Source organism: Oncorhynchus clarkii, chromosome 3 (genome assembly GCF_045791955.1).
Source record: "Oncorhynchus clarkii lewisi isolate Uvic-CL-2024 chromosome 3, UVic_Ocla_1.0, whole genome shotgun sequence".
NCBI lineage: Eukaryota > Metazoa > Chordata > Actinopteri > Salmoniformes > Salmonidae > Oncorhynchus > Oncorhynchus clarkii.
In genome coordinates, this window is record NC_092149.1 from 82,281,872 (window position 1) to 82,308,467 (window position 26,596).

At 41.8% G+C, this 26,596-nt stretch overlaps 1 protein-coding gene and 1 pseudogene across 1 annotated transcript; both read right to left on the reverse strand.

Annotated features, from left to right (window-relative positions):
* Positions 1 to 141: 141 nt before the first annotated feature.
* LOC139386162 (leukocyte cell-derived chemotaxin 1-like) lies at positions 142 to 14,926 on the reverse strand (annotated as a pseudogene).
* A 3,621-nt stretch (positions 14,927 to 18,547) lies between these two features.
* Positions 18,548 to 22,091, reverse strand: LOC139406180 (protocadherin-8-like). Its single transcript, XM_071148679.1, has 3 exons — positions 19,522 to 22,091; positions 19,224 to 19,422; positions 18,548 to 18,994 (listed from the first exon to the last, which is right to left on the reverse strand). Exons 1-3 carry the CDS (start codon positions 21,943 to 21,945, stop codon positions 18,675 to 18,677), a joined length of 2,943 nt encoding a protein of 980 aa, XP_071004780.1. The 5' UTR covers positions 21,946 to 22,091; the 3' UTR covers positions 18,548 to 18,674.
* Between the last annotated feature and the right edge of the window lie 4,505 nt (positions 22,092 to 26,596).

Genomic DNA, 26,596 nt, shown 5'->3' on the forward strand with positions numbered 1-26,596 from the left:
GACTCACTCCCATCTACGTGCGTCATGTTTCACCTATATCATACACACTGTAAGTTTATGTGCCCTGGCCGGTAACATGTTTACCTGGAAAACTCTGCCTCAAGGCACTTAGTCTTGACACATATCCAGCATTACACGCTCTTACCACCTGTAAAGAGATTACCCAATTACATAGAAATACTGCTTAGTTGTTGTTTTTTTAAGAAGAAATTTAATGAGAATTTTGAAAAAGCTTATAACCAAATTAGTTCTCCTATTCATTATCAAAACTGTGTCAGAGAGGGCATGACAAATTATTAGGACACAAATGTATATTTCCGTCTCTCTGAGAGAAAGCCGTCCTCTCACGTCTTGCACCTTTAGTTCCTAAACCTATCGCTTCGGAGATACCAGTGGATTCTGCCTTCACCGCTGAACAACTGATTGATGGTGGTCTATTTGTAATGCATTGTTAGATGTGTAATGAACGGAGACACTTTTATAAAAGACCTGCGAGTGGAAAATAAGGAAACGGAGATGACAGAATGGGGTCAGAAGGAGGGGTGAGGGAAGAGCTGAGCACCTGATGGGTCCTGTCACAGGACAAGGCAAGCACAGATAGGAAGTATTTCTTCCATCCAATACCTTATCAATCTAGTGAACTATTTTAGGGAGGAATTATAATCCACCTTGTAACGTATAGAAGGAAGCCTTCTAGAGAGAGAAGCTGACTTTCAACCTGTTATGAAAATATCGTAATTCTTTGTCAGGGCCAGATCATTTTAATGGAATATAATAATGCTCTGTACGATAGTTTCTGTACTGTAACTCTACCTGACTGGATGTACAGTATGGGAATTATTTATAAGGATGTCAATTAATTGCATTTTCCTTTATTTTTTGGGCGATATGATGATTTATACCCAGACATATAAAACAGCATCCATGAATCAAATAATGGATAATACATTTGATTTATGTCAGAAACTGCTAGAAGTCACTCTTATGGTCCCATTCAGTTTCTTGTTTTTCGTTCTTTAGATCTTTAATGAATGTAAACGTCAAATACATTCCTATTTATACGTTACGTGCGGGTTTGTAATCACCGTTTTTTTCTTCTCCGTGAGTGTCAGAACACAACATAGTTTCCTCCTTTGCCTCTCGTCTCGTTTTCCACACATCAACCACTGACGGACTGAACTGAATCAATCTCAACGCAAGGACTTACAAATGGAAAACAGATCAATTCTCACCAAACATCAGTATGAGGCAAAGGAGGAAGGGTAGCCTAGTGGTTAGAGTGTTGGACTAGTAACCGGAAGGTTGCAAGTTCAAACCCCTGAGCTGACAAGGTACAACTCTGTTGTTCTGCCCCTGAACAAGGCAGTTAACCCACAGTTCCTAGGCCGTCAATGAAAATAAGAATTTGTTCTTAACTGACTTGCCTAGTTAAATAAAGGTAAAATAAAAATCTCCTAAATGATATCATCATTATGCAATTACAGGCTCATTTGAACATCCTATTCAATCTATGCATTACATTCATGATTAGCATACTGTATGTTCCTAGTAGTGAATAAAGGGAAGAGGGGGGGAAGCGTACCTTCCAAACCACACTGCTTTGATATCTGCTGTGTTAGACTCCTGCACTGCATCTTCTGTTGTCACGTTGGAGCTGCTGTAGTACTTTGCCAGCCTGGAACACATGGTGATGCGGGTGCCCAGACACCGGGGTCATGGAAAACTCCTTTAGAACAGAACCAATGAGTGTTGTTTTGATCTCGGAGACGATCTGCAACTGATCTGATTTGAATATCACACAAAACATCTAAAATAACCAGTTATACTTAGACATCTAAAATACTTGGCTATACTTAGACATCTAAAATAACCAGTTATACTTAGACATCTAAAATAACCAGCTATACTTAGACATCTAAAATAACCAGTTATACTTAGACATCTAAAATAACCAGTTATACTTAGACATCTAAAATAACCAGTTATACTTGGACATCTGAAATAACCGGCTATACTTGGACATCTGAAATAACTGGCTATACTTAGACATCTAAAATAACCGGCTATACTTGGACATCTGAAATAACTGGCTATAATTAGACATCTAAAATAATTGGCTATACTTGGACATCTGAAATAACTGGCTATACTTAGACATCTAAAATAACCAGTTATACTTAGACATCTAAAATAATTGGCTATACTTAGACATCTAAAATAACCAGTTATACTTAGACATCTAAAATAATTGGCTATACTTGGACATCTGAAATAACTGGCTATACTTAGACATCTAAAATAATTGGCTATACTTGGACATCTGAAATAACTGGCTATACTTAGACATCTAAAATAATTGGCTATACTTAGACATCTAAAATAATTGGCTATACTTAGACATCTAAAATAATTGGCTATACTTGGACATCTGAAATAACTGGCTATACTTAGACATCTAAAATAACTGGCTATACTTAGACATCTAAAATAACTGGCTATAATTAGACATCTAAAATAATTGGCTATACTTGGACATCTGAAATGACTGGCTATATTTAGACATCTAAAATAACCAGTTATACTTGGACATCTAAAATAACCAGTTATACTTAGACATTTAAAATAACCAGTTATACTTAGACATCTAAAATAACCAGTTATACTTGGACATCTAAAATAAACAGCTATACTTAGACATCTAAAATAACCAGTTATACTTGGACATCTAAAATAACCAGTTATACTTGGACATCTAAAATATCCAGTTATACTTAGACATCTAAAATAACCAGTTATACTTAGACATCGAAAATAACTGGCTATACTTAGACATTTAAAATAACCGGCTATACTTAGACATCTAAAATAACTGGCTATACTTAGACATTTAAAATAACCGGCTATACTTAGACATCTAAAATAACTGGCTATACTTAGACATTTAAAATAACCGGCTATACTTAGACATCTAAAATAACTGGCTATACTTAGACATTTAAAATAACCGGCTATACTTAGACATCTAAAATAACTGGCTATACTTAGACATTTAAAATAACCGGCTATACTTAGACATCTAAAATAACTGGCTATACTTAGACTTTTAAAATACCCGGCTATACTTAGACATCTAAAATAACCGGCTATACTTAGACATCTAAAATAACTGGCTATACTTAGACATTTAAAATAACCGGCTATACTTGGACAATGCACGGTGTGAAAGGGTTTTTCTTTCTATATACAGTATGTTTTATAATCATCTAGGGGTTATTTTGAAAATAAATTGGTTAATGTTGTATTTTGCATCAGATTCCCACTTTTCTCTCATATTCTCTTGTTGTCAATTATTGTTGGACCTTGTCCTGTCACAGTAAAATGGTGTGGTCCTGTCCTGTTCCCTGCAGTGTGTTGCCATGACTGGCAGATGACATTGAGACACATCATGGTCTTTCGTCCTCAGAGACGGTGACGTCAGTGTCAACTTCTGAGAGAGACAGAGAGAGCAGTTGTCTCAGACCTTCCCTAAGTAATATCTGTGCACACAAGACCCAGATATGGTTTCCCAGGGTGGCGCCGAGACTCCCCAGACTGTGGATTTAATTAACAGTGTGAAATTAATTAATCAGTTGGGTGGCAGGTAAAGGGGACATCTCCATGGAACTGCTTTCACAACCCAGACAAGCATTCTATGTGTGCTGACAGCTATTCATTTGCAGCATGTTTTATAATAGTGCTTGATTATATATAGAGATGCTGTGAAACGCAGAGGAGATTAAAAGCATCAAAATAACAGCTCCCCCCCAAAAAAATCAAAGTATGAACCTGTGTTTGATCTGTTCTATAAATTAATTACAAATTTCACTTCTGTATAATAATTTGGTGCAAATTAGATGGAAATTAGATAAAATATTCATTTTGTTATCTAGGGAATCTGCCTAGAGGGCTTTTTAGTCTTCAGTCTGGCTCAAAATGCTGTCCATATGGTAATTATGTACAGTAGTGTTGCAGGAGTATTGGTCTGATGCCTACTGGCAGGCAGAGAGGAGTCTGTCTGTGACAAACTGCTGCTAGGACCTGATGTGAGTGGAAGGCGATAATGAGGCTGTTGTAAGACTTAAGTATAGCACCTGCCCCAGGGGTGGCATATCTAAGCACTCAGCCTCTCATTGTTGCACGTGCTGCACAGGATTAAAAACACATTCACTTTCTTCTTCATAAACTTTGTCAGTACTCCTAGCAACACTTTGGACAACTTCAGCTTTCATGTTGTAAGCCTCTTGATATTTGTGTGAATGAACTTCCTTCTAGCTTCACAGTTTGACATGTGAAGTCTTGATTTGTACCTTGAGATATCTATTGCTCTGCTAAAGTGCGTTTAGAACATGAGTACAAAACCAGTGGAAAGGTTTCTGCAAACACATTGGGAAAGCTTGAGAAACAACCCCATTGTATAATATCCACTGAGTGTACAAAACGTTAGACTGGCATAGACTGACCAGGTGAATCCAGGAGAAAGCTATGATCCGTTATTGATGTCACTTGTTAAAGTCACTTCAATTAGTGTAAATGAAGGGGATGAGACAGGTTAAAGAAGGATGTTTAAGCCCTGAGACAATTGAGACATGGATTGTGTATGTGTGCCATTCAGAGGGTGAATGGACAAGACAAAATATTTATTAAGTGTTTTTGAACAGGGTATGGTAGTAGATGCCAGGCGCACCGGTTTGTGTCAAGAACTGCAACGCTGCAGGATTTTTCACGTTCAACAGTTTCCCGTGTGTATCAAGAATGGTCCACCACCCAAGGGACATCCAGCCAACTTGACACAACTGCGGAAAGAATTGGAGTCAACATGGGCCGGGGTTGGGGGGTGGTGATTTTGTACTAACAAGGTACAAGTCCAGTAGGGGGACAGGAAGCAGGAAGTCCATTAGGGGAACAGGAAGCAGGAAGTGTCCGTCCTTAGGGGTGGTAAACCTTTCTCAAATCAAGTCTATACAATCCCTCTGTCACACCCTGATCTGCTTCACCTGTCTTGTGATTTTCTCCACCCCCCTCCAGGTGTCACCCATCTTCTCCATTATCCCCTGTGTATTTATACCTGTGTTCTCTGTTTTGTCTGTTGCCAGTTTGTTTTGTTTCATCAAGCCTACCAGTGGTTTTCCCTCTGTTCATGTCTCGTTATTGTTCCTGTTCTCTAGTTTTCCCGGTTTTGACCTTTTCAGCCTGCCCTGATCCTGAGCCTGCCGTCCTATACCTTTGCCCCACGTATCTGTATTATTGACCCCTGCCTACACTGACCCTGAGCCTGCCTGTCGTCCGGTACCTTTGACCCACCTGTCTGGATTATTTACCCCTGCCTGTCCTTGACCTGTCTTTTGCCTGTCCCTGTTGGATGACTAAACTGTGGTTAATTCAACGTTGTCTGCATCTGGGTCTTACCTCAAACGTGATACCCTCACTCTCTGTAAAATAAAGAAAACACACCTCTGTAATCAGACGTAATATGGAAACTCTCACCAGACTTAACATCTCTCTTGTTGTCCCCAACAAAAAACAATCATACAGTCCTCTATAATAATCGGATTACACCTACACTCCACCTACACACAGGTGTAGACATTAAAGTAAAACAAGTACACTATAGATGCAACCTCATTCAATAAACAGAGAGGTTGTTTATTATCTCCCTTTATCCCTACCTACATGTACATATTACCTCAATTACCTCAACTAACCTGTTTATTATCTATGCATAGTCACTTTACCCCTACCTACATGTACATATGACCTCAATTACCTCAACTAACCTGTTTATTATCTATGCATAGTCACTTTACCCCTACCTACATGTACATATGACCTCAATTACCTCAACTAACCTGTTTATTATCTATGCCTAGTCACTTTACCCCTACCTACATGTACATGTGACCTCAATTACCTCAACGAACCTGTTTATTATCTATGCCTAGTCACTTCACCCCTACCTACATGTACATATGACCTCAATTACCTGTTTATTATCTATGCATAGTCACTTTACCCCTACCTACATGTACATATGACCTCATATACCTCAACTAACCTGTTTATTATCTATGCATAGTCACTTTACCCCTACCTACATGTACATGTGACCTCAATTACCTGTTTATTATCTATGCATAGTCACTTTACCCCTACCGACATGTACATATGACCTCAATTACCTCAACTAACCTGTTTATTATCTATGCATAGTCACTTTACCCCTACCTACATGTACATATGACCTCAATTACCTCAACTAACCTGTTTATTATCTATGCATAGTCACTTTACCCCTACCTACATGTACATATGACCTCAATTACCTTGACTAACCTGTACCTCCGCACATAGACTCGGTACTGTTACCCCCTGTATATAGCCTCAATTATTAACTTTTTTACTTCAGATTATTTAGTTTCAAATATTTTCTTAACTCTATTTCTTGAACTGCACTGTTGGTTAAGGGCTTGTAAGTCAGCATTTTACGGCAAGGGCTACACCTGTTGTATTCGGCGCATGTGACAAATACAATTTGATTTGATTAGATTAGACAGAGAGAGGCTGGCACCTAGGAGCATGGCAACATTTTCATTAAATTGTGTTTGTTTTTTTGTTGGATGCGAGCAGATCTTGATAAGAAATATACAGTTTGAATGGACTGGAATTAACAAGGCAAGACTTCTTGTACAGAACCAGCAGGCATTTAATTAATAGGCATTTGGGCCTTGCATGCTAAAACAGTGAGAGGGAAGGCTGCCACTACAGCCTAATGCAGGAAAACTTCAGAGAGACCTGTAAACAGCAGGGAGAGCCAGATCACTAGGCAGAACTGCTAGTGGTCACTCAACCGTGGGATTAAAAAGCTTTTAATCCATGTACCAAAACCAGGCTCATTCTCACCATACCAGACAAAATACAAGTAACGTCTAGATGCTGATGTTGCCATGGCAAAAAAATTAAGTCGTGTTAGGGCTCTTTTCTGAAAATGCCACTAACAATGAAAGCATTTCAGTGCTCTCTCGTGGGTAAACATAATGAGCAGATGTAAAAGGTTTTCTGTGTACTGGGTTAGGTGCAAAACGGACTGTCACTACCGTTTATTCTGTTCACGTCTGGATGTAATGGCAAGCATGCAATCAAATGCAGTGAATGCCTGCCAGAGTGGCTTGTGCTACTAATGTGTTAGACGCGACAACAACCCACTGGGCACAGACGTCAGTTCAACGTCTATTTCACGTTGGTTCAACGTAATTTCATCGAAAAGTAGGAAGCCATGTCCAACAGATAAACCAAAATATATTCACTGCTAATTCCCCGAAAGTGGAGAAGCTTGATAATTAAGACCACATGTATCAAATAAAATTGTTACTAGGCTAAAGTGTCTACATTATACTACATTGAGGTATATAGGTGTCTGTGAATACCTGTGAATGAATGAAAAACAAAGAGACATTTTGAGTTTGCTGTCAGCCTGTCCTTGTTTTGATGGGCGATAACCAAAGTGCAGGTGGATGCAAGAAAAGCCTGGCACCCTTCGTCCCTGGGCTGCGGTGGACTCGGTGTGTCTATGGTATCCATTAACATGGGAGGGGAGGTTTGCTGTCTGGCTGCTGGGCACAGTGGGTCAGTGTTCACAGAGGCCTGTTTGTTCCCTGGCCTGAAGGGCTCCCTGGGTAAGCATGGCTCCAGAGGGGAGACAACAACCAAAAAGGCCCCACTGTCTCAAACTGGGGCTGCTGCTCCTCCAACACATTCATCTCTTTCTCCTCCAGAGCAGTACATTTCTCCTCTAAGGGAAAGAAAGCTAGTTTCTTAGAAAGCGGCCCGAGGATACCATAACTTCTGTTGTTCTGGGCAATGGATTTCTCTCAGGATAAATGCCTTTTTTTTTTTTTTTTTTTTTTTTCTTGTGGTAGTATTTCCTGTCTTCTTCTCTGGCTGTCTATGGAGTCAGAATGTTTTCCCTCGTGTCGTTTCATTAACGATGATATATCCACACGGTGCAAGGTTGCCAGTAGCAGCCTTCAGTGGGCAGGATCTTCTTAATTGACCTTCAATGACGTAAGTTCCATATAGAGTCGGTCTGACAGAGTCTTTTACTAAAGTTCATATCATTCTGACATCCAATAGTGTCAAAATGATCAATGTATTATTTTATGGTAACCTCATATTCACACGCACTTTTCTGGCTGTGATTTCCAAGAGATGAAATAGCCGAGGCTAATCTTGCTCCTTGGTGCTGTCAGGTCAGAGATTCAATAGTGTTCTGCAATCTGCAGTACAAGTATAGCTCCATTATTGAGGGGACTTTAAAATGGGAGCTATGTGACACACGGCGGGTTGATTTAGTTTAATGACCTTGGCAGTGACAGCACAGTGATGGAAATTGGACTCCCTCTGCAAATTTACATCACTTCAGGGTACTTGGGGCCTCTCTTAGAGGTTGCACTCCAGAACACGAGCCATCAGGAGGTCCTGGATATGTCATGCATGTCACCTTCCTTTAAGTGCATCTGCAGACGTGGGAGGGGGATTAATATTGTATAGCCTACGGAGGCGCAGGGGCACTGCAGATGTGATAAGCACCTCGGCCCCCCCCCCCTGAAAAAAAGAAGGAAAAAAAAACAGGAAAGACCTCTGCACCAAGACAAGCATCTCTTTGTTTTCGTATTTACACTGCTACATGCTTTCAATGGGCGCTTTACAGACACATCTGATGGAATTTCACATCTGTTGCAATTTGACAGGCAGGGATCGTCCCGTGTGACATCGACTCGATCTCAGTGTGTTCCTTTTCAATTATCTAGGAAGGTGACATATGGCTTTTAGATAGGCTGATCTGATTTCCTTTCATTTCCAGATGGGGAAACATTTAAGATGTATTCCAATCTTGGTTGCGGTGGGGAAATGTTCTGGCTGGACGTTGTGATCACGTTATGTGGTTGCTTAACCTCCCTCCATGCCTTTCTCCTGTTGTTTCTACTGAAATGTCATTTTTACTCAAATGTCCTCGTGGTTGCCCTGACACCCATTTCACATTAGTTCACATCAACGAAGATGTCAACGTGCACAAATTACATTGCCTTCAACCTGGTGCTGAATTGTGATGGGAATTGTGGTAACCATTGCTGTCACATCAGTTTTAACTGCAGGGCCCCATACTGCTGAGGAAACAGAACAGACATTGAATGGATAGATCGACATGAAAATCACTATGTACTGTACTAAGTACCAGGGGTAACATTACAGCATAACCGTATCAGTCATAGAAACTGTACATTATCTTCATTAAGAATTTATACAGATCACTGTATTCATTTCCATACATTCCATAAAATACAGCGCTGTGCAAATAAAAAGTATTGGTAGGCTTTGTTTACTGAAAAGATATGTTGAAAGGGGAAGAAAGAAACAAGGTATGTTTATTTCTAAATCAAAAGCTGCAAACTGCTGTGCTACATTTGTTTTTATGGGGGGGGGTTTTCAATTATTGCCGGCAGAGAAGTATTGCCGGCAGAGAAGTATTGCCTGCAGAGAAGTATTGCCGGCAGAGAAGTATTGCCGGCAGAGAAGTATTGCCGGCAGAGAAGTATTGCCGGTTGAGATGTACAGTATTGCCTGCAGAGAAGTATTGCCGGCAGAGAAGTATTGCCGGCAGAGAAGTATTGCCGGCTGAGATGTACAGTATTGCCTGCAGAGAAGTATTGCCGGCAGAGAAGTATTGCCAGCTGAGATGTACAGTATTGCCTGCAGAGAAGTATTGCCGGCAGAGAAGTATTGCCAGCTGAGATGTACAGTATTGCCTGCAGAGAAGTATTGCCGGCAGAGAAGTATTGCCTGCTGAGAAGGTATACGTGCTGTATATGTTAAACATCGCCTCAAGGGTCCAGGTGGAAATTTGTCTTAAACTGGTGTTTTTCTTATTAAATCATGAGCTGTAGTCCCTGTTTCATCCTAACAAACATAACTCACCTGCCTCTATCCGGTATTCACAACCAAATACAAAGTTATACAATAAATGTCTGCATATAAATGACATTGTTGCTTACAGAACATGACCTTTAAGACCGTTGGTGAATTAGGCTTGAGAAAGTGGGCGTGTACTACTGACACAACCCCTAATATGCACGTCACCCACCAGCGGCAAGGCAGAATATCTGGGTAAGATACCTGGCAGCCTCTGTAGTTGTAGCCCAAGGGTTCTCATATCCTCTGGCAGTGGATGTAGCTGTGTCGACACTCTGAGCAGAAAATCCCCTGGTGGTCTAGCATGGGGTCAAAGGTCATGGCACCCTCCTCTCACCCCTGATCGCACTGTGGAGTGATAGGTAAATTATTTATGTTTCTGCTCGATGTTTTCACGTGAACTTGATATACAGCACCTCGTTTCTTTTCAGTTTTCCAACAATCCTCTTTTAGGCATAGCCCACGGTTTCTAACGAGCTGAATCATAGCCCACGGTTTCTAACGAGCTGAATCATAGCCCATGGTTCTAACGAGTTGAATCATACCCCGCGGTTCTAACGAGTTGAATCATAGCCCACGGTTCTAACGAGCTGAATCATAGCCCAAGGTTCTAACAAGCTGAATCATAGCCCACGGTTCTAACGAGCTGAATCATAGCCCACGGTTCTAATGAGTTGAATCATAGCCCACGGTTCTAACGAGTTGAATCATACCCCACGGTTCTAACGAGTTGAATCATAGCCCACGGTTCTAATGAGTTGAATCATACCCCACGGTTCTAACGAGCTGAATCATAGCCCACGGTTCTAATGAGTTGAATCATAGCCCACGGTTCTAATGAGTTGAATCATAGCCCACGGTTCTAATGAGTTGAATCATAGCCCACGGTTCTAACGAGCTGAATCATACCCCACGGTTCTAACGAGTTGAATCATAGCCCACGGTTCTAACGAGCTGAATCATAGCCCAAGGTTCTAACGAGCTGAATCATAGCCCACGGTTCTAACGAGCTGAATCATAGCCCACGGTTCTAATGAGTTGAATCATAGCCCACGGTTCTAACGAGTTGAATCATACCCCACGGTTCTAACGAGTTGAATCATAGCCCACGGTTCTAATGAGTTGAATCATACCCCACGGTTCTAACGAGCTGAATCATAGCCCACGGTTCTAATGAGTTGAATCATAGCCCACGGTTCTAATGAGTTGAATCATAGCCCACGGTTCTAATGAGTTGAATCACAGCCCAAGATTCTAACAAGCTGAATCATAGCCCAAGGTTCTAACGAGCTAAATCACAGCCCAAGGTTTCTAACAAGCTGAATCATAGCCCACGGTTCTAACGAGCTGAATAATAGCCCACGGTTCTAACGAGCTGAATCATAGCCCACGGTTCTAACGAGCTGAATCATAGCCCAAGGTTTCTAACAAGCTGAATCATAGCCCAAGGTTTCTAATGAGTTGAATCACAGCCCAAGATTCTAACAAGCTGAATCATAGCCCAAGGATTCTAACGAGCTGAATCATAGCCCACGGTTTCTAACGAGCTGAATCATAGCCCACGGTTTCTAACGAGCTGAATCATAGCCCACGGTTTCTAACGAGCTGAATCATAGCCCACGGTTTCTAACGAGCTGAATCATAGCCCAGTTCTAACGAGCTGAATCATAGCCCACGGTTCTAACGAGCTGAATCATAGCCCAAGGTTCTAATGAGCTGAATCATAGCCCAAGGTTCTAACAAGCTGAATCATAGCCCACGGTTCTAATGAGCTGAATCATAGCCCACGGTTCTAACGAGCTGAATCATAGTCCACAGCTCTAACGAGCTGAATCATAGCCCACGGTTCTAACGAGCTGAATTATAGCCCACGGTTCTAATGAGTTGAATCATGGCCCACAGTTCTAACAAGCTGAATCATAGTCCACAGCTCTAACGAGCTGAATCATAGCCCACGGTTCTAACGAGCTGAATCATAGCCCACGGTTCTAATGAGTTGAATCATAGCCCACGGTTCTAACGAGCTGAATCATAGACCAAGGTTTCTAATGAGTTGAATCATAGCCCACGGTTTCTAACGAGCTGAATCATAGCCCACGGTTTCTAACGAGCTGAATCATAGTCCACAGCTCTAACGAGTTGAATCATAGCCCACAGTTCTAACAAGCTGAATCATAGCCCAAGGATTCTAACAAGCTGAATCATAGCCCACGGTTTCTAACGAGCTGAATCATAGCCCACGGTTTCTAACGAGCTGAATCATAGTCCACAGCTCTAACGAGTTGAATCATAGCCCACGGTTCTAATGTGCCTTATTCAACGTGCAGTGGCTAAGGGGGTAATGATTTTCACTTCAGTTTGTGAAACACATGGCTAAGAACATGGGGTCTCTGTTATCACCTACTGCTAGTGACTTTAGATTACTGCTGTCAATCTAACACCTACACACCCAATTACAACAAATTGTGTGATCATTGAATGTGGGTTTGCACAGATCACTTACTGTAGCACACAGACATCCAAACTCACCATTCAGTGAAGTACTATGTCTTACAAAGAAAACCAGGGGGGGGGCTAAAATCAAATCAAAGCTTGAAGAAAACAACTGCTCTTTAAAGTATACAATATTCTCACTATTACATGGTAGGGTTTTCTGGGTTGTAGTTGGAGCCAGTGGCTTATGAGCCCACAGACTCCTCCTCCCCCTCCTCCTCCTCCTCTTCCTCCCCCCCTCCTCCTCCTCCTCCTCCTCCTCCCTCCTCCTCATCCCCCCCTCCTCCTCCTCCTCCTCCCTCTCCTCCTCCCCCTCCCCCTCCTCCTCTTCCCCCTCCTCCTCCTCCTCCTCCTCCTCCTCCCCCTCCTCCCCCTCCCCTCCTCCTCCTCCTGCTCCCCCTCCTCCTCCTCCCCCTCCTCCTCACTCCCTCCTCCTCCCCCTCCTCCTCCTCCTCCTCATCTTCCTCCCCCTCCTCCTCCTCCTCCTCCCCCTCCCCCTCCTCCCCCTCCTCCTCCGTGGAGGTGCTATTCTCTGCATGACTTACTGTGTTCTTCTCCTCAGCAGCTGCCTCAAACTCCTTCATTTCAAACTGACGCTTGGCTCTCTGTGTGTCTCTCGTTCTCCTCTCTCCATCTGTTCCAGGCAGCCACAGGAGGCATGGGTATTGGGTCAACAACCACTAGAACCCACACATGTCCTCCGAGCACAATTCTACATACACTCAGTCTCGCTCAGTCGTGGTGAATAATTGAATTAGTTACAATGATATCAAGGATTCCTTGCATATTTCAAGATCATTATTATTTTTTAAATGTTAGACAGTAGGGGGCTTTTGTTTAAGTCTCCAAATACCGGGTGTCTCAATCAGGGTGTCTCACTAACTTTTGAAACACACATTGGAATGGTAAAAGCATGTAAATAATGTTCACAGCTCACTGACTGGTCTGTGTTTACTATTAGGTGGATAATCAGGACAGTTCTACTGTAAATGAGGATTCCCTGTTCTACAACACTCCCGTCACATCTCTATCACATCTCATTCTATAACAACTACAGGAAACTAGTTTACATTCTATCACATCTCATTCTATAAAAACTATAGATAACTGCCAAAATAAAGGAAACACCAACATAACGTTTCTTAATAGGGCATTGGGCCACCAGAACAGCTTCAATGCACCCTGCCATAGATTCTACAAGTGTCTAGAACCCTATTGGAGGGATGCGACATCATTTGTTGATAAGAAATTACATAATTTGGTATTTTGTTGATGGTGGTGTAAAACGCAGTTTCAGTCGCCGCTCCAGAATCTCTATAATCTCAGTTACATGGATATCTCCATCACAATCTATAATCTCAGTTACCTGAATGTCTATATTAAAATCTATAATCTCAGTTACCTGAACATCTATATCATAATCTATAATCTCAGTTACATGAATATCTATATCACAATCTATAATCTCAGATAAATGAATATCTATATCACAATCTATAATCTCAGTTAGCTCAGTTACCTCTGTCACAAACTATAATCACTTACCTGAATATCTCTATCACAATCTATAATCTCGTTATATAACAACTATATCTTTATCACATTCTAGAACAACAAACTCCTGTTCTACAGTACATCTCCTAACTTTGTGCTGGTTCTTATTCTATCACTGAGCCATGTGAATAGCAGGAGCCATGATAGAGGGACCTTTATGATATGTGGGTTGGAGCCAGAAGATGGGCAGGTCTCCACAGAGGTCCAGGATCTTGGTGCTGAGGAAGCTGCTGTTCTTCAGGGGTCGGTCAGTAGCTACCCAGGTCAGAGACTTCTTGTCAAACTTTACTGGCATTATTTAGTCTTCCTGACTGGGCGAAATACACCTCATCAGGCCATTACTCCTACATTATGTCCACAGGCTTATCAATTGGCATTAAAATGTAATTCCATTTCAAAATGAATTAGTTTCTGTAAAGCCCAATCGACTACTGGATTATTGACATGTCCTTGAGTATCTAGAACATAAGGGGGTCTATACTTTTGCATAAAGTTAGTAATATGTTCAGTTATAACATTATGTGCTGTTTAGTAAAGCTCAAGGTACCAGGTCAAACATCAGTGACTCCTTGTTGAGTGTCTTGACCTCTGGAATGCTTTGATTTGAGATTTAATATAATGCTTCTTTCCTCCAGACAACTGAATTCCTGTAATTCCCTGAATCAATGAGTCACAGAGATGGGGGTATTTACACTCACAACTTTGCTACACATGCCAACTCTCAGTTGAACTACTTCAAAGAGAAAATAAGGACAACTTCACAGTATGAATGTCATGAATCTCCAACGCCTCGTCATTTCTACTCACTCCCAGTTCGGAACCTTTCCAGATTATTCTTGTAATTGATTTCCATGGACCCCTCCTCCACCTTTCCATTGACACACAATTATTATTATTTTTTTTACAGTTACAAGGATATTCAAGGTTATGCATAATACATACAGTAAACACATCTAACATGCCAGCTATCAACTACACATGGTCAAAACCCCTAGTTGTAGAACCCAAACCTTTACAATTACAATAGCTGGAGATATGGCAGGAGGCTTTCTAGCTCTAATATTCACTTCAAGGTCCTGCCATGACACGATACTTCAAACTGCCTCCCTCCTTGTGTTCTCCTGTGCAGCACTTAAAAGACCGTATGATGTGTAGTCCAATCACATAGCTGATTTGAATAGAATGTCTCAGAGGGAGGGCAGCAGGGCCTTGACATGGATCTATCCTGAGATGTTTTGCCCTACAGGTAAGCCCATTATTACATAAATAAATATTCAAGTATCTCTAATGAGACAGTCACCACCACCAGGCCTGAGTTACATGCCCAACATATTCACATCAAAGCTATGCGATTCTAATGTGAAATTCAATAGGTTGGTATAGAAATAATGTCATAATTTAACAGATGTTTAATAAGATTCCGACCAGCAAACCCAAATGTAATTTCCAATGTCCAACACACCATCCACTGCCAGGCTAAATTAGAAAGTTATTTTACGATGAATGATAGACATTATGCAGAGATTTGTTAACTAAGATGTCATATTTTGGGATTTTCTACTGTGCTTGACACTGAAAAAGGTGCAGAGACTGCAGCATACCACTTGGTCCCAGGGTACAGGTAGACCATTGAAAATCTCCCACCTGACGTTAAGGTAGATTTACCCGTCTAGTCTGCATTTTAAATGGTAAATGACATACTAAAATGACCCATATTGAGGCACATGAAGGATAAATTAAGTTTTACATTTTTGTCACTGACTTTCCAAAGGTGAAAAGCTCCAATGGATCCGCAAAGCATCAACACTGCCCCAGCGACAAGAGTCTCAACCCCAAATCTCAAGAGACGACCAACAGCAACAGGAGGCTTTGCAGCCGACGAACTGTATGTCACGCCCTGAACTTTTTTACATGTTCCTGTGATTGTCTCCACCCCCTCCAGGTGTCGCTTGTTTTCCACAGTGTATTTATCCCTGTGTTTCCTGTCTCTCTGTACCAGTTTGTCTTGTATGTTTAGTCAAGTCAACCAGGGTGTTTTTCCTGTTCTCCTTTTCTATTCTCTTTTTATAGTCTTCCTGGTTCTGACCCCTGCCTGACTCTGGACTACTTTCCTGCCTGCCTGATCATCCTGCCTGCCCTGACCTTGACTCTGCCTGCCCTGACCTTGATTCTGCCTGCCCTTCGGTACCTATAGGAGAAAATCTGGTTTTGACCTTTTTGCCTGTCCACGACCATTCTCTTGCCTACCCCTTTGGATTGATAAACATGGTAAAACTCCAACCATCTGCCTCCTGTGTCTGCATCTGGGTCCTGCCTTGTGCCTTGATACTGTATGCCTTTAGAAAGGTCAGAATGCTAAGTGAGCAGCAATGCACACAGTCAATATCAAAGCAAAGCCCCACGAGAAAATCAAACTCAAAATAATATAATAGACTACAGCGCTCAGGAAAATGTATTGGAATTATTGCATTTAGGCTACTTACAGGTGTCACAAACTGTCTCAAAGCCCGTAACAAAAAGTGAGACAACATGGAGATAAGGAATAACAAAAATATATTTAATTACTGAGATCAACCTATATACAATAAACAATGGTGTATGTAGTCAGTAGTGTAAGTGAGTGGTTGCATGCATAGATGTGATAATGATGGTGTTGAAAGGTGCCAAAGCAAACAAACAAAACGGACACAAAAATGCCACAACCCACATCCAACCGTGTGTCTGCATGGAGAGATGGCCGCCTCGCTTCGCCTTCCTAGGAAACTCCAAGTAATCTTAGGTTATTACATACAGTCGGGAGGAACTACTGAATATAAGAGCAACTCAAGAGTCAACTCACCATCATTACGACCAGGAATACGACTTTCCCGAAGCGGATCCTGTGTTTGATCCACCACCCAGGACAATGGATCGGATCCCAGCCGGCGACCCTAAACAACGGCGCCGTAAAAGAGGCAGACGAAGCGCTCTTCTGGTCAGGCTCCGGATACGGGCACATCGCGAACCGCTCCCGAGCATACTACTCGCCAATGTCCAGTCTCTTGACAACAAGGTTGATGAAATCCGAGCAAGGGTAGCATTCCAGAGAGACATAAGAGATTGTAACGTTCGATGTCGACCGCATTATCTACCAAGAGAATTCTCTTCGATTATAATCACAGCCGCATATATTCCCCCCCAAGCAGACACATCGAAGGCCCTGAAAAAACTTATTTGACTCTATGTAAACTGGAAACCACATATCCTGAGGCTGCATTCATTGTAGCTAGGGATTTTGACAAGGCTAATCTGAAAACAAGACTCCCTAAATTCTATCAGCATATCGATTGTGCTAATAGGGCTGGTAAAACCCTGGATCATTGCTATTCTAACTTCCGTGACGCATATAAGGCCCTCGCCCACCCTCCTTTCGGAAAATCTGACCACGACTCCATTTTGTTGCTTCCAGCCTATGGACAGAAACTAAAACAGGAAGCTCCTGTGCTCAGGTCTGTTCAATGCTGGTCCGACCAATCGGATTCCACGCTTCAAGATTGCTTCGATCACGTGGATTGGGATATGTTCCGCATTGCGTTAAACAATAACATTGACGAATACGCTGATTCGTGAGCGAGTTAATTAGCAAGTGCATCAGCGATGTCGTACCCACAGCAACAATTAAAACCATTTTTAACAATGCCACTTTTATATGTTTACATACCCTACATTACTCATCTAATATGTTTATACTGTACTCGATACCATCTACTGCATCTTGCCTATGCCGTTCTGTACCATCACTCATTCATATATCTTTATGTACATATTCTTTATCCCTTTACACTTGTGTGTGTGTATAAGGTAGTTGTTGTGAAATTGTTAGGTTAGATTACTTGTTGGTTATTACTGCATTGTCGGAACAAGAAGCACAAGCATTTCGCTACACTCGCATTAACATCTGCTAACCATGTGTATGTGACCAATAAAATTTAATTTGATTTGCCTTTGAGACAAGGATCAACACCATACAGCCAACATGTAGTGTTGGTCATTTAGCTTTTCTAAGTTGCAACCTCTGTTGAAATCATTCCTTATCTAATTTGGATGAAGTTAAGCAACGTAACGTAACAGTAATGTAACTTAACGTTGCTATCAGGCATTATATTGCCTGTCGTAGCCTACTGCATGAGCTGATTTCTCACTCAATGAAACTAAATGAATGTATGGAAGCACACTGTAGATTTAAGCTGTCTTTTTTTACATACAGAACAATCATTCGGTTTCAAATGTTTATTTGTGCGACTTAGTGACAAAATTTACTACAAACATGTTCATATTTTGATATTGATTGACAAAGGGTCCTTTCAGCCTAAAGGTCCAATGGCCATGCTTTTAAATAGTAAAAGTTCAAACATGCTCTTCCAAATGTATAATACAATTGTAGTTTACATTGAATCATTATGAAAAAATATATTCTTAATTTATAAAATCTTGCATATGACACATTATACAATAAACAGTCATACAGTATATGGGAACAATCACACAAAACACTTACCGTAACACTAACATTGAAACAATAGGCTATACAGTATATAAAGATGCATATTACTCATTACATTAGCTTTGATTATTGTCCATTTAATTTAAGAGTGTCCATACTCCGGGAGGGATATCTCACCAGTCTCTAATATCCTGGCAGGTGTTGGTGGACAAACCAGAATATAATCAAATTCTTGATGCTGGACTTTTTCATAGACGCTTTGCAGACCGTTGGTCTTGGGTAGGTGAGCCTGTTGGTAGTAGGTGTCTCTTTGCAGGGTGTTCCGTGGCAACGAGGCTGTCTTGGAGAAGGTTGAGAGGTGTGGTCCGTGGGAGAGGCTGGTGTTGGGTCTAGAGGATGAGGGGCTCCAGCATCGGTCTGAGTGGCCTAGGATTTTACACTCACTGGTGCAGGCCCAGAGACCTGTGGAAACAACACAACAACCAAAACTGTTAGCCCTTGGTGAACCGTGCTGCATATGTTGGGGTATAATAGCCTGGATTTTATGATACACCATTATCATTTACTATCTGACCATAAAGAGCTTGAGAACATCACAGAGGGTGATGCCTTTTATGGATTTTTTTTAATAATATGTCATTAATGTGTCTAAAATCACACGAACATCCTGTGATTGATTAGTAGTACTTACTGTTTATCGGTGGGGAGTCTTTTTTGTGTCCATCCCCACTGATGTCAGAGTCACTGTCATTAAAGTCACTGTCTCCTTTCCCACTGTCCTTCCCACTGAACTGAGGATCTCTGGCTGAGATGGTTGTGAATGAGTTGCCCTTCCATATGGTTATGGGTCGGAGGGTTTCTTTCCTATAGCCGGGCAGTGTTGAATAACCCTGTGAAGAGGCAAACACAATACTCACACATAAAAGTTTTGATGGGGAAAAATACTACAACAAAACAGCCAATCCATACAGTGAGTCACAACGACTTACCTCTAATTTACTCTCCATTATCCTGTTGTCAAAGTCACACTCTTGTTCTTGTCTGCCATCACCTGGGGCTGTTTTTATTGTGTTGCTGGAGGCCAACAGTGCTTTCTCAGGAAAAGGGTGTACATCAAACGCATTGCTTTTGTGGTTGGTGATCAATGAATCAATATGGCTGCTCTCCCCCTTCTCCACGTGTTGTATGTCTACTTTGTCATTGCATCCCGCCTCTCTCTTCTCCCGTTTGTGTCGACTGCAGGTGGTAGTGATCAGGATGATGCCTAGCAAGAGGAGGGAGCAGCTCCCTGCTAAGGCAATGATAATGGCAATGGACATGTCCCATTCAAAGACTTCCTCGCTGTCATTTTGGACCATAGCAGGAACACTGGGAGGGGTGCCTTCGATGAGAGTGAGGTGTATAGTGGCCGTGGAGGTCAGAGAAGGTGTTCCATTGTCGTTGACAGCCACGAGGATTCTCAGTGTTTCAGACAGGTCGTAGTTCAGCTCACAACTCACATGTAACTTCCCAGTAACCTTGTTAATGGAGAAACCCAAGTGTCCCCCCTCTGTGATATTGTAAGACAGCTGGGCATTTATGCCTTCATCAGCATCCATGGCCTTTATCTGGGTGACAACATAACCTGCAGGTGCATGTTTGGGCAGGAAAACCTCAGCAGATCCCTTATTAAGGACGGGCTCCATGATGGAAGGAGAGTTGTCATTCTGATCAACTATTTTTAGATTGATGATGGCACTGCTCTGAAGCTGGGGTGAGCCCCCATCACTTGCCTGGATGTGTACCTCCAGATGTTTCATGACTTCATAGTTGAAGCTTCTCAGTGCATATATTGAACCAGAGATTGCATTTAGAGATACAAACGTGTTGACAGGTGATCCCATTATAACACTGTCTAATAGTCTGTATGTAATTTTGCCATTAGTTCCCAAGTCTGCATCTCTGGCCTCAACGGTTGTAATATATGCCCCTGGTGCATTATTTTCTACGACAGAAACTTCATAGACATGTTTAGTAAAGTGTGGGGCGTTGTCATTCTCGTCGCTTAGCCTTATGGTGTATTGTGTGATCTTTCTCAATGGTGGTGACCCGAAATCTTCAGCCATCACAGTTAAATTGTACTCGCTTATCTTCTCCCTGTCCAGGGCTGCTGCGGTGACAATCATGTAGCTGTCCTCATATGCCTGTTTAAGTTTGAAATGGTCGTGCCCATATAAGGTGCAATGGACCTGGCTGTTAACGCCCGAGTCCCTGTCCGCGGTGCTGATCAGCGCCACTAGGCTGTCCTTGTCTGCGGTCTCGCTGATATAAGCGATGCCTGTTGAGATGGAGGTCATTGGCGTAATACTTATTTCTGGGGCATTGTCATTAACGTCTTTGACATTAATTATTATTTTACAGATAGCGGGGATCGGGTTGGCTCCAAGATCAGTCGCCTGCACGTCTAACTCATATGTTTTCTTGGTCTCAAAATCCACTGGGTTCTTGAGCGTTAGGCGCCCGGATTTACTGTACACTTCGAAAAGTGCTCGGATCTCCGCAGAAACCTGTTTTCCGAATCCATAGACCACCTCTCCGTTTAAACCCTCATCTGGATCAACTGCATTTAAGTCCAATAAAACGAATCCAACCGGTGCGTCCTCGGGCAAAGTGACCGAGAAATTATTCTGGTCAAAAACAGGACGATTGTCATTGAAGTCTGTCACTGTTATGGTTATTTTTGTTGAACCCGAGTTAAATGGGTTTCCTCCGTCGGTGGCAATAAGCTGCATCACATAAGATGACTGAGTCTCCCTGTCTAACTCTTTCATTAGCACCAACTCCGCATATTTAACCCCATCCGCTCTCAAAAGCACATCAATGGAAAAATGACTGTTGACAGAAATTTGATAGCTTTGGATGTAGTTTGATCCGACGTCTGCGTCCTCGGCTGGGTCCAAAGGAATACGGAACCCCACATCAGAATTTTCAGAGATCTCCACTGTAGATTCCTTTTTTGGAAACTCCGGAGAGTTATCATTAATGTCTTTTACCTCCACCTCGACATGAATCAAATTGTACCTCTCTTTTGAAAAACTGACAACATCAAAAGTGATGAGACACTGTAAAGTGTGCCTGCAGATTCTCTCTCTGTCAATCCTTTCCCCGACAGTAAGCTCCCCGTCGGTTTCTCTCACCCTGATAAAATAATTGTTGAATTGTTTCATCATTCTAAAATTAGTCTTGGAGCTAAAAGAGCGACTCAAGGACATGTCCTTGGCCAGGTTTCCGATCACTGTTCCTGGACTTCCCTCCTCGTTGGTCTGGTATTTCAGAGTATTTCCCTCAGACTCAGCCAGGGAGACAAACAACATTTCTAGTGTTATGAATCCAAAAATCCAACGATGCCAACCTGTTAAAATGCCACGCATCATTTTCAAAGCCCGCAGGTTAGTTGGTTAGTTTAACAGAGCCAAGCCGCTTCACTTTTACAGATTAGATCACCTCAAAATGGTGAAAATGCCTCCTCTCAACAGCAACAACATCAGCTTCTCTGAACTGTGCTGAAAGTCAAGCAGGCGCGCTTGTTGCCTCCCGCTTTCCTTCCACACAGCTCCACATCCTGCCGTGGCGGAAGAGTTATAACCCACAGCTTCCATGCTAATGAGACGAAGTGTGACCAATCCCACCGCTTTAGAATTAAAAATAGGCCGGCAGTATGAAAGACCTCTAAGCCTGTTTTCAATGTGCATAGAGCTCAAGCAGCAAAATAAAAAGATTTGGATTGCTTGGAGTCAAGTTTTGAACTGGCTTTGTATGCACAGGCACAGCCGGGAGAAGTAAGGTGCTGGTAAAAACGGGTAAAAAAAAACGTTATACAGTACCAGTCAAACGTTTGGACACACATACTCATTCAAGGGTTTTTCTTTATTTTTACTACTTTCTACATTGTACTATATGGAATCATGTAGTAACCAAAAAAAGTGTTAAACAAATCAAAATATATTTCATATTTGAGATTCTTCAAAGTAGCCACCCTATGCCTGGATGACAGCTTTACACATTCTTGGCATTCTATCAACCTGCTTCACGAGGAACGTTTTTCCAACAGTCTTGAAGGCGTTCCCACATATACTGAACACTTGTTGGCGGCTTTTCCTTCACTCTGCAGTCCAACTCATCCCAAAACATCTCAATTGGGTTAAGGTCTGGTGATTGTGGAAGCCATGTCATTTGATGCAGCACTCCATCACTCTCATTCTTGGTTAAATAGTCCTTACACAGCCTGGAGGCGTGTTGGGTTATTGTCCTGTTGAAAAATAAATGATAGTCCCACTAAGCGCAAACCAGATGGGATGGCATATCGCTGCAGAATGATGTGGTAGCCATGCTGGTTATGTGTGCTTTGAATTCTAAATCAATCACTGACAGTGTCACCAGCAAATCACCCCCACACCATCACACCTCCTCCTCCATGCATCACGGTGGAAATCACACATGCAGAGATCATTCGTTCACCTACTCTGCATCTCACAGAGACACGACGGTTGAAACCAAAAATGTCAAATTTGGACTCCAGACCAAAGGACAGATTTCCACCAGTCTAATGTCCGAGTCTCTTCTTCTTATTGGTGTCCTTTTGTAGTGGTATCTTTGCAGCAATTTGACCATGAAGGCCTTATTCATACAGTTTCTGAGGCTAGAAAACTCGAATGAACTTATCCTCTGCAGCAGAGGTAACTCTTTGTCTTCCTTTCCTGTGGCAGTCCTCATGAGAGCCAGTTTCATCAAGGCGCCAAATGGTTTTTGCAACTGCACTTGAAGAAACGTTTCCGGATTGACTGACCTTCATGTCTTAAAGTAATGATGGACTGTCGTTTTTTTTTTGCTTATTTGAGCTGTTCTTGCCATAATATGGACTAGGTCTTTTACCAAATAGGGCTATCTTCTGTACCCCTACCTTGTCTACCTTGTCACAACATAACCGATTAGCTCAAGAAGGAAGGAAAGAAATTCCACAAATTAACTTTAAAGAAGGCACACGTGTTAATTGAAATGCATTCCAGGTGACTACCTCATGAAGCTGGTTGACAGAATGCCAAGAGTGTGCAAAGCTGTCATCAAGGCAAAGGGTGTCTACTTTGAAAGAATCTAAAATTTGAAATATATTTATATACACGTTTTTGGTTACTTCATGATTCCTTATATGTTATTTCATAGTTTTGATGTCTTCACTATTATTCTACAATGTAGAAAATAGTAAAAAAGAAAGAAAAACCCTTGAATGAGTAGGTGTGTCCAAACGTTTGACTGGTACTGTATAACGTTTTTTTTTTTACCCGTTTTTACCAGCACCCTACTTCTCCCGGCTGTGCCTGTGCATACAAAGCCAGTGCAAAACTTGACTCCAAGCAATCCAAATATTTTTATTTTGCTGCTTGAGCTCTATGTACAGTTGAAGTGGGAAGTTTACATACACCTTAGTCAAATACATTTAAACTCAGTTTTTCACAACTCCTGACATTTAATCTTAGTAAAAATTCCCTTTCTTAGATCAGTTAGGATCATCACTTTATTTTAAGAATGTGAAATCTCAGAATAATAGTAGAGAGAATTATTTATTTCAGCTTCTGTTTCTTTCATCACATTCCCAGTGGGTCAGAAGTTTACATACACCCAATTAGTATTTGGTAGCATTGCCTTTAAATTGTTTAATGTATGTCTAACATTTGGGGTAGCCTTCCACAAGTTTCCCACAACAAGTTGGGAGAATTTAGGCCCCTTCCTCCTGACAGAGCTGGTGTAACTGAGTCAGGTTGGTAGTCCTCCTTGTTTGTACGCACTTTTTCAGTTCTGCCCACAAATTTTCTATAGGATTGAGGTCATGGCTTTTTGATGGCCACTCCAATACCTTGACTTTGTTGTCCTTATTATTTTAAGCCATTTTGCAACAGCTTTGGAAGTATGCTTGGAGTCATTGTTTATTTGGAAGACCCGTTTGCGACCAAGCTATAACTTACTGACTGATGTCTTGAGATGTTGCTTAAATATATCCACATAATTTTCCATCCAAAAATGTTCTCTCCTCATGATGCCATCTATTTTGTGAAGTGCACCAGTCCCTCCTGCAGCAAAGCACCCCCACAACATGATACTACCACCCCCGGGCTTCACGGTTGGGATGGTGTTCTTCGGCTTGCAAGCATCCCCCTTTTTCCTCCAAATATAACGATGGTCATCATGGCCAAAAAGTACGATCTTTGTCCCCATGTGCAGTTGCAAACCGTAGTCTGGCTTTTTTATGTCGGTTTTGGAGCAGTGGCTTCTCCTTGCTGAGCGGCCTTTCAGGTTATGTCGATGTGGTACTCGTTTTACTGTGGATATAGATACTTTTGTACCATAGTACGTTCATCTCTAGGAGAAGGAACGTGTCTCCTTCCTGAGTGGTATGTCGGCTGCTTGGTCCCATGGTGTTTATACTTGCGTACTATTGTTTGTACAGATGAATGCGGTACCTTCAAGCGTTTGGAAATTTCTCCCAAGGATGAACCAGACTTGTGGAGGTTTACAATTTATGCGATTTATTCAGATTTTCCCATGATGTCAAGCAAAGAGACACTGAGTTTGGAGGTAGGCCTTTAAATACATCCACAGGTAGACCTCAAATTGACAAAAATTATGTAAATTAGCCTATCAGAAGCTTCTAAAGCCATGACATAATTTTCTGGCATTTTCCAAGCTGTTTAAAGGCACAGTCAACTTAGTGTATGTAAACTTCTGACCCACTGGAATTCTGATACAGTGAATTATAAGTGAAATAACCTGTCTGTAAACAATTGTTGGAAAAATTACTTGTGTCATTAACAAAGTAAATGTCCTAACCGACTTGCCAAAACTATAGATTGTTAACAAGAAATTTGTGGAGTGTTTGAAAAACTAGTTTTAATGACTCCAACTTAAGTGTATGTAAACTTCTGACTTCAACTGTACATATACAAGTAAAACCACATTTTCCACAAAATTTGTGAACTAGGCCTTTCTTACTCCTTTATGAACAGAGAAAACTACTCTTCAGCACCCAAGAGGGTAGGCTACCGGGGAGGGGTGTAGGCCTAGTGGAGGGTCGGTTACCGGCAGTGGTGTAGGCCTAGTGGAGGGTCGGTTACCGGGGAGTGGTGTAGGCCTACTGGAGGGTCGGTTACCGGGGAGTGGTGTAGGCCTAGTGAAGGGTCGGTTACCGGGGAGTGGTGTAGGCCTAGTGGAGGGTCGGTTACCGGCAGGCAGTGGTGTAGGCCTAGTGGAGGGTCGGTTACCGGCAGCGGTTGAAGCCTAGTGGAGGGTTGGTTACCGGCAGCGGTGTAGGCCTAGCTGTGGGACGGTAACCAGGGAGTGGTGTAGGCCTAGTGGTTGGTAAACCCAAGTAAACACAGTTCAACCACCTTTTTCAGAAAAATGAATTTAAAGTATAGGGATCAGAGTTTAACCACCTATTTTACATCTCTGGCTACAGGTAGGCCTGTTTGAAGAGCATAGTAACACACATTGTATCCAAGTCTGGTAAATGAACCATGTGGGTTAGAGTGACCATGTCGTTTTTCCCGGGACAGTTCCAGACTCATTTCAAGTGTCCCAACTTTTCAGGCAATTAATGTAGGCCTAATCAATATAGACCTAATTAATATAGACCTAATCAATATAGGCCTAATCAATATAGGCCTAATCAATATAGGCCTAATCAATATAGACCTAAACAATATAGGCCTAATCAATATAGACCTAATTAATATAGACCTAATCAATATGGGCCTAATCAATATAGGCCTAATCAATATAGGCCTAATCAATATAGGCCTAATCAATATAGACCTAATCAATATAGACCTACTACTTAATATAGACCTAATCAATATAGGCCTAATCAATATAGACCTAATCAATATAGACCTAATCAATGGCAATCGGCAAATGTCATTTGGCATAATTCTTGGTCATTTTGGTCATTTGTGTGGTATTAAAACATATTCTGCAAACATGATGATAGATTCAAGCAATGTTTTTACTATGAAGGAGATCTTTGCACTGTTG

Coding starts and splice junctions, on each gene's coding strand:
- LOC139406180 (XM_071148679.1), bottom strand. CDS start 21,945: ATGATGCGTGGCATTTTAACAGGTTGGCATCGTTGGATTTTTGGATTC. Junction 19,423..19,521: donor TAATGGAGAGTAAATTAGAG/GTAAGTCGTTGT, acceptor GCCTCTTCACAG/GGTTATTCAACACTGCCCGG. Junction 18,995..19,223: donor AGACTCCCCACCGATAAACA/GTAAGTACTACT, acceptor TTGTTTCCACAG/GTCTCTGGGCCTGCACCAGT.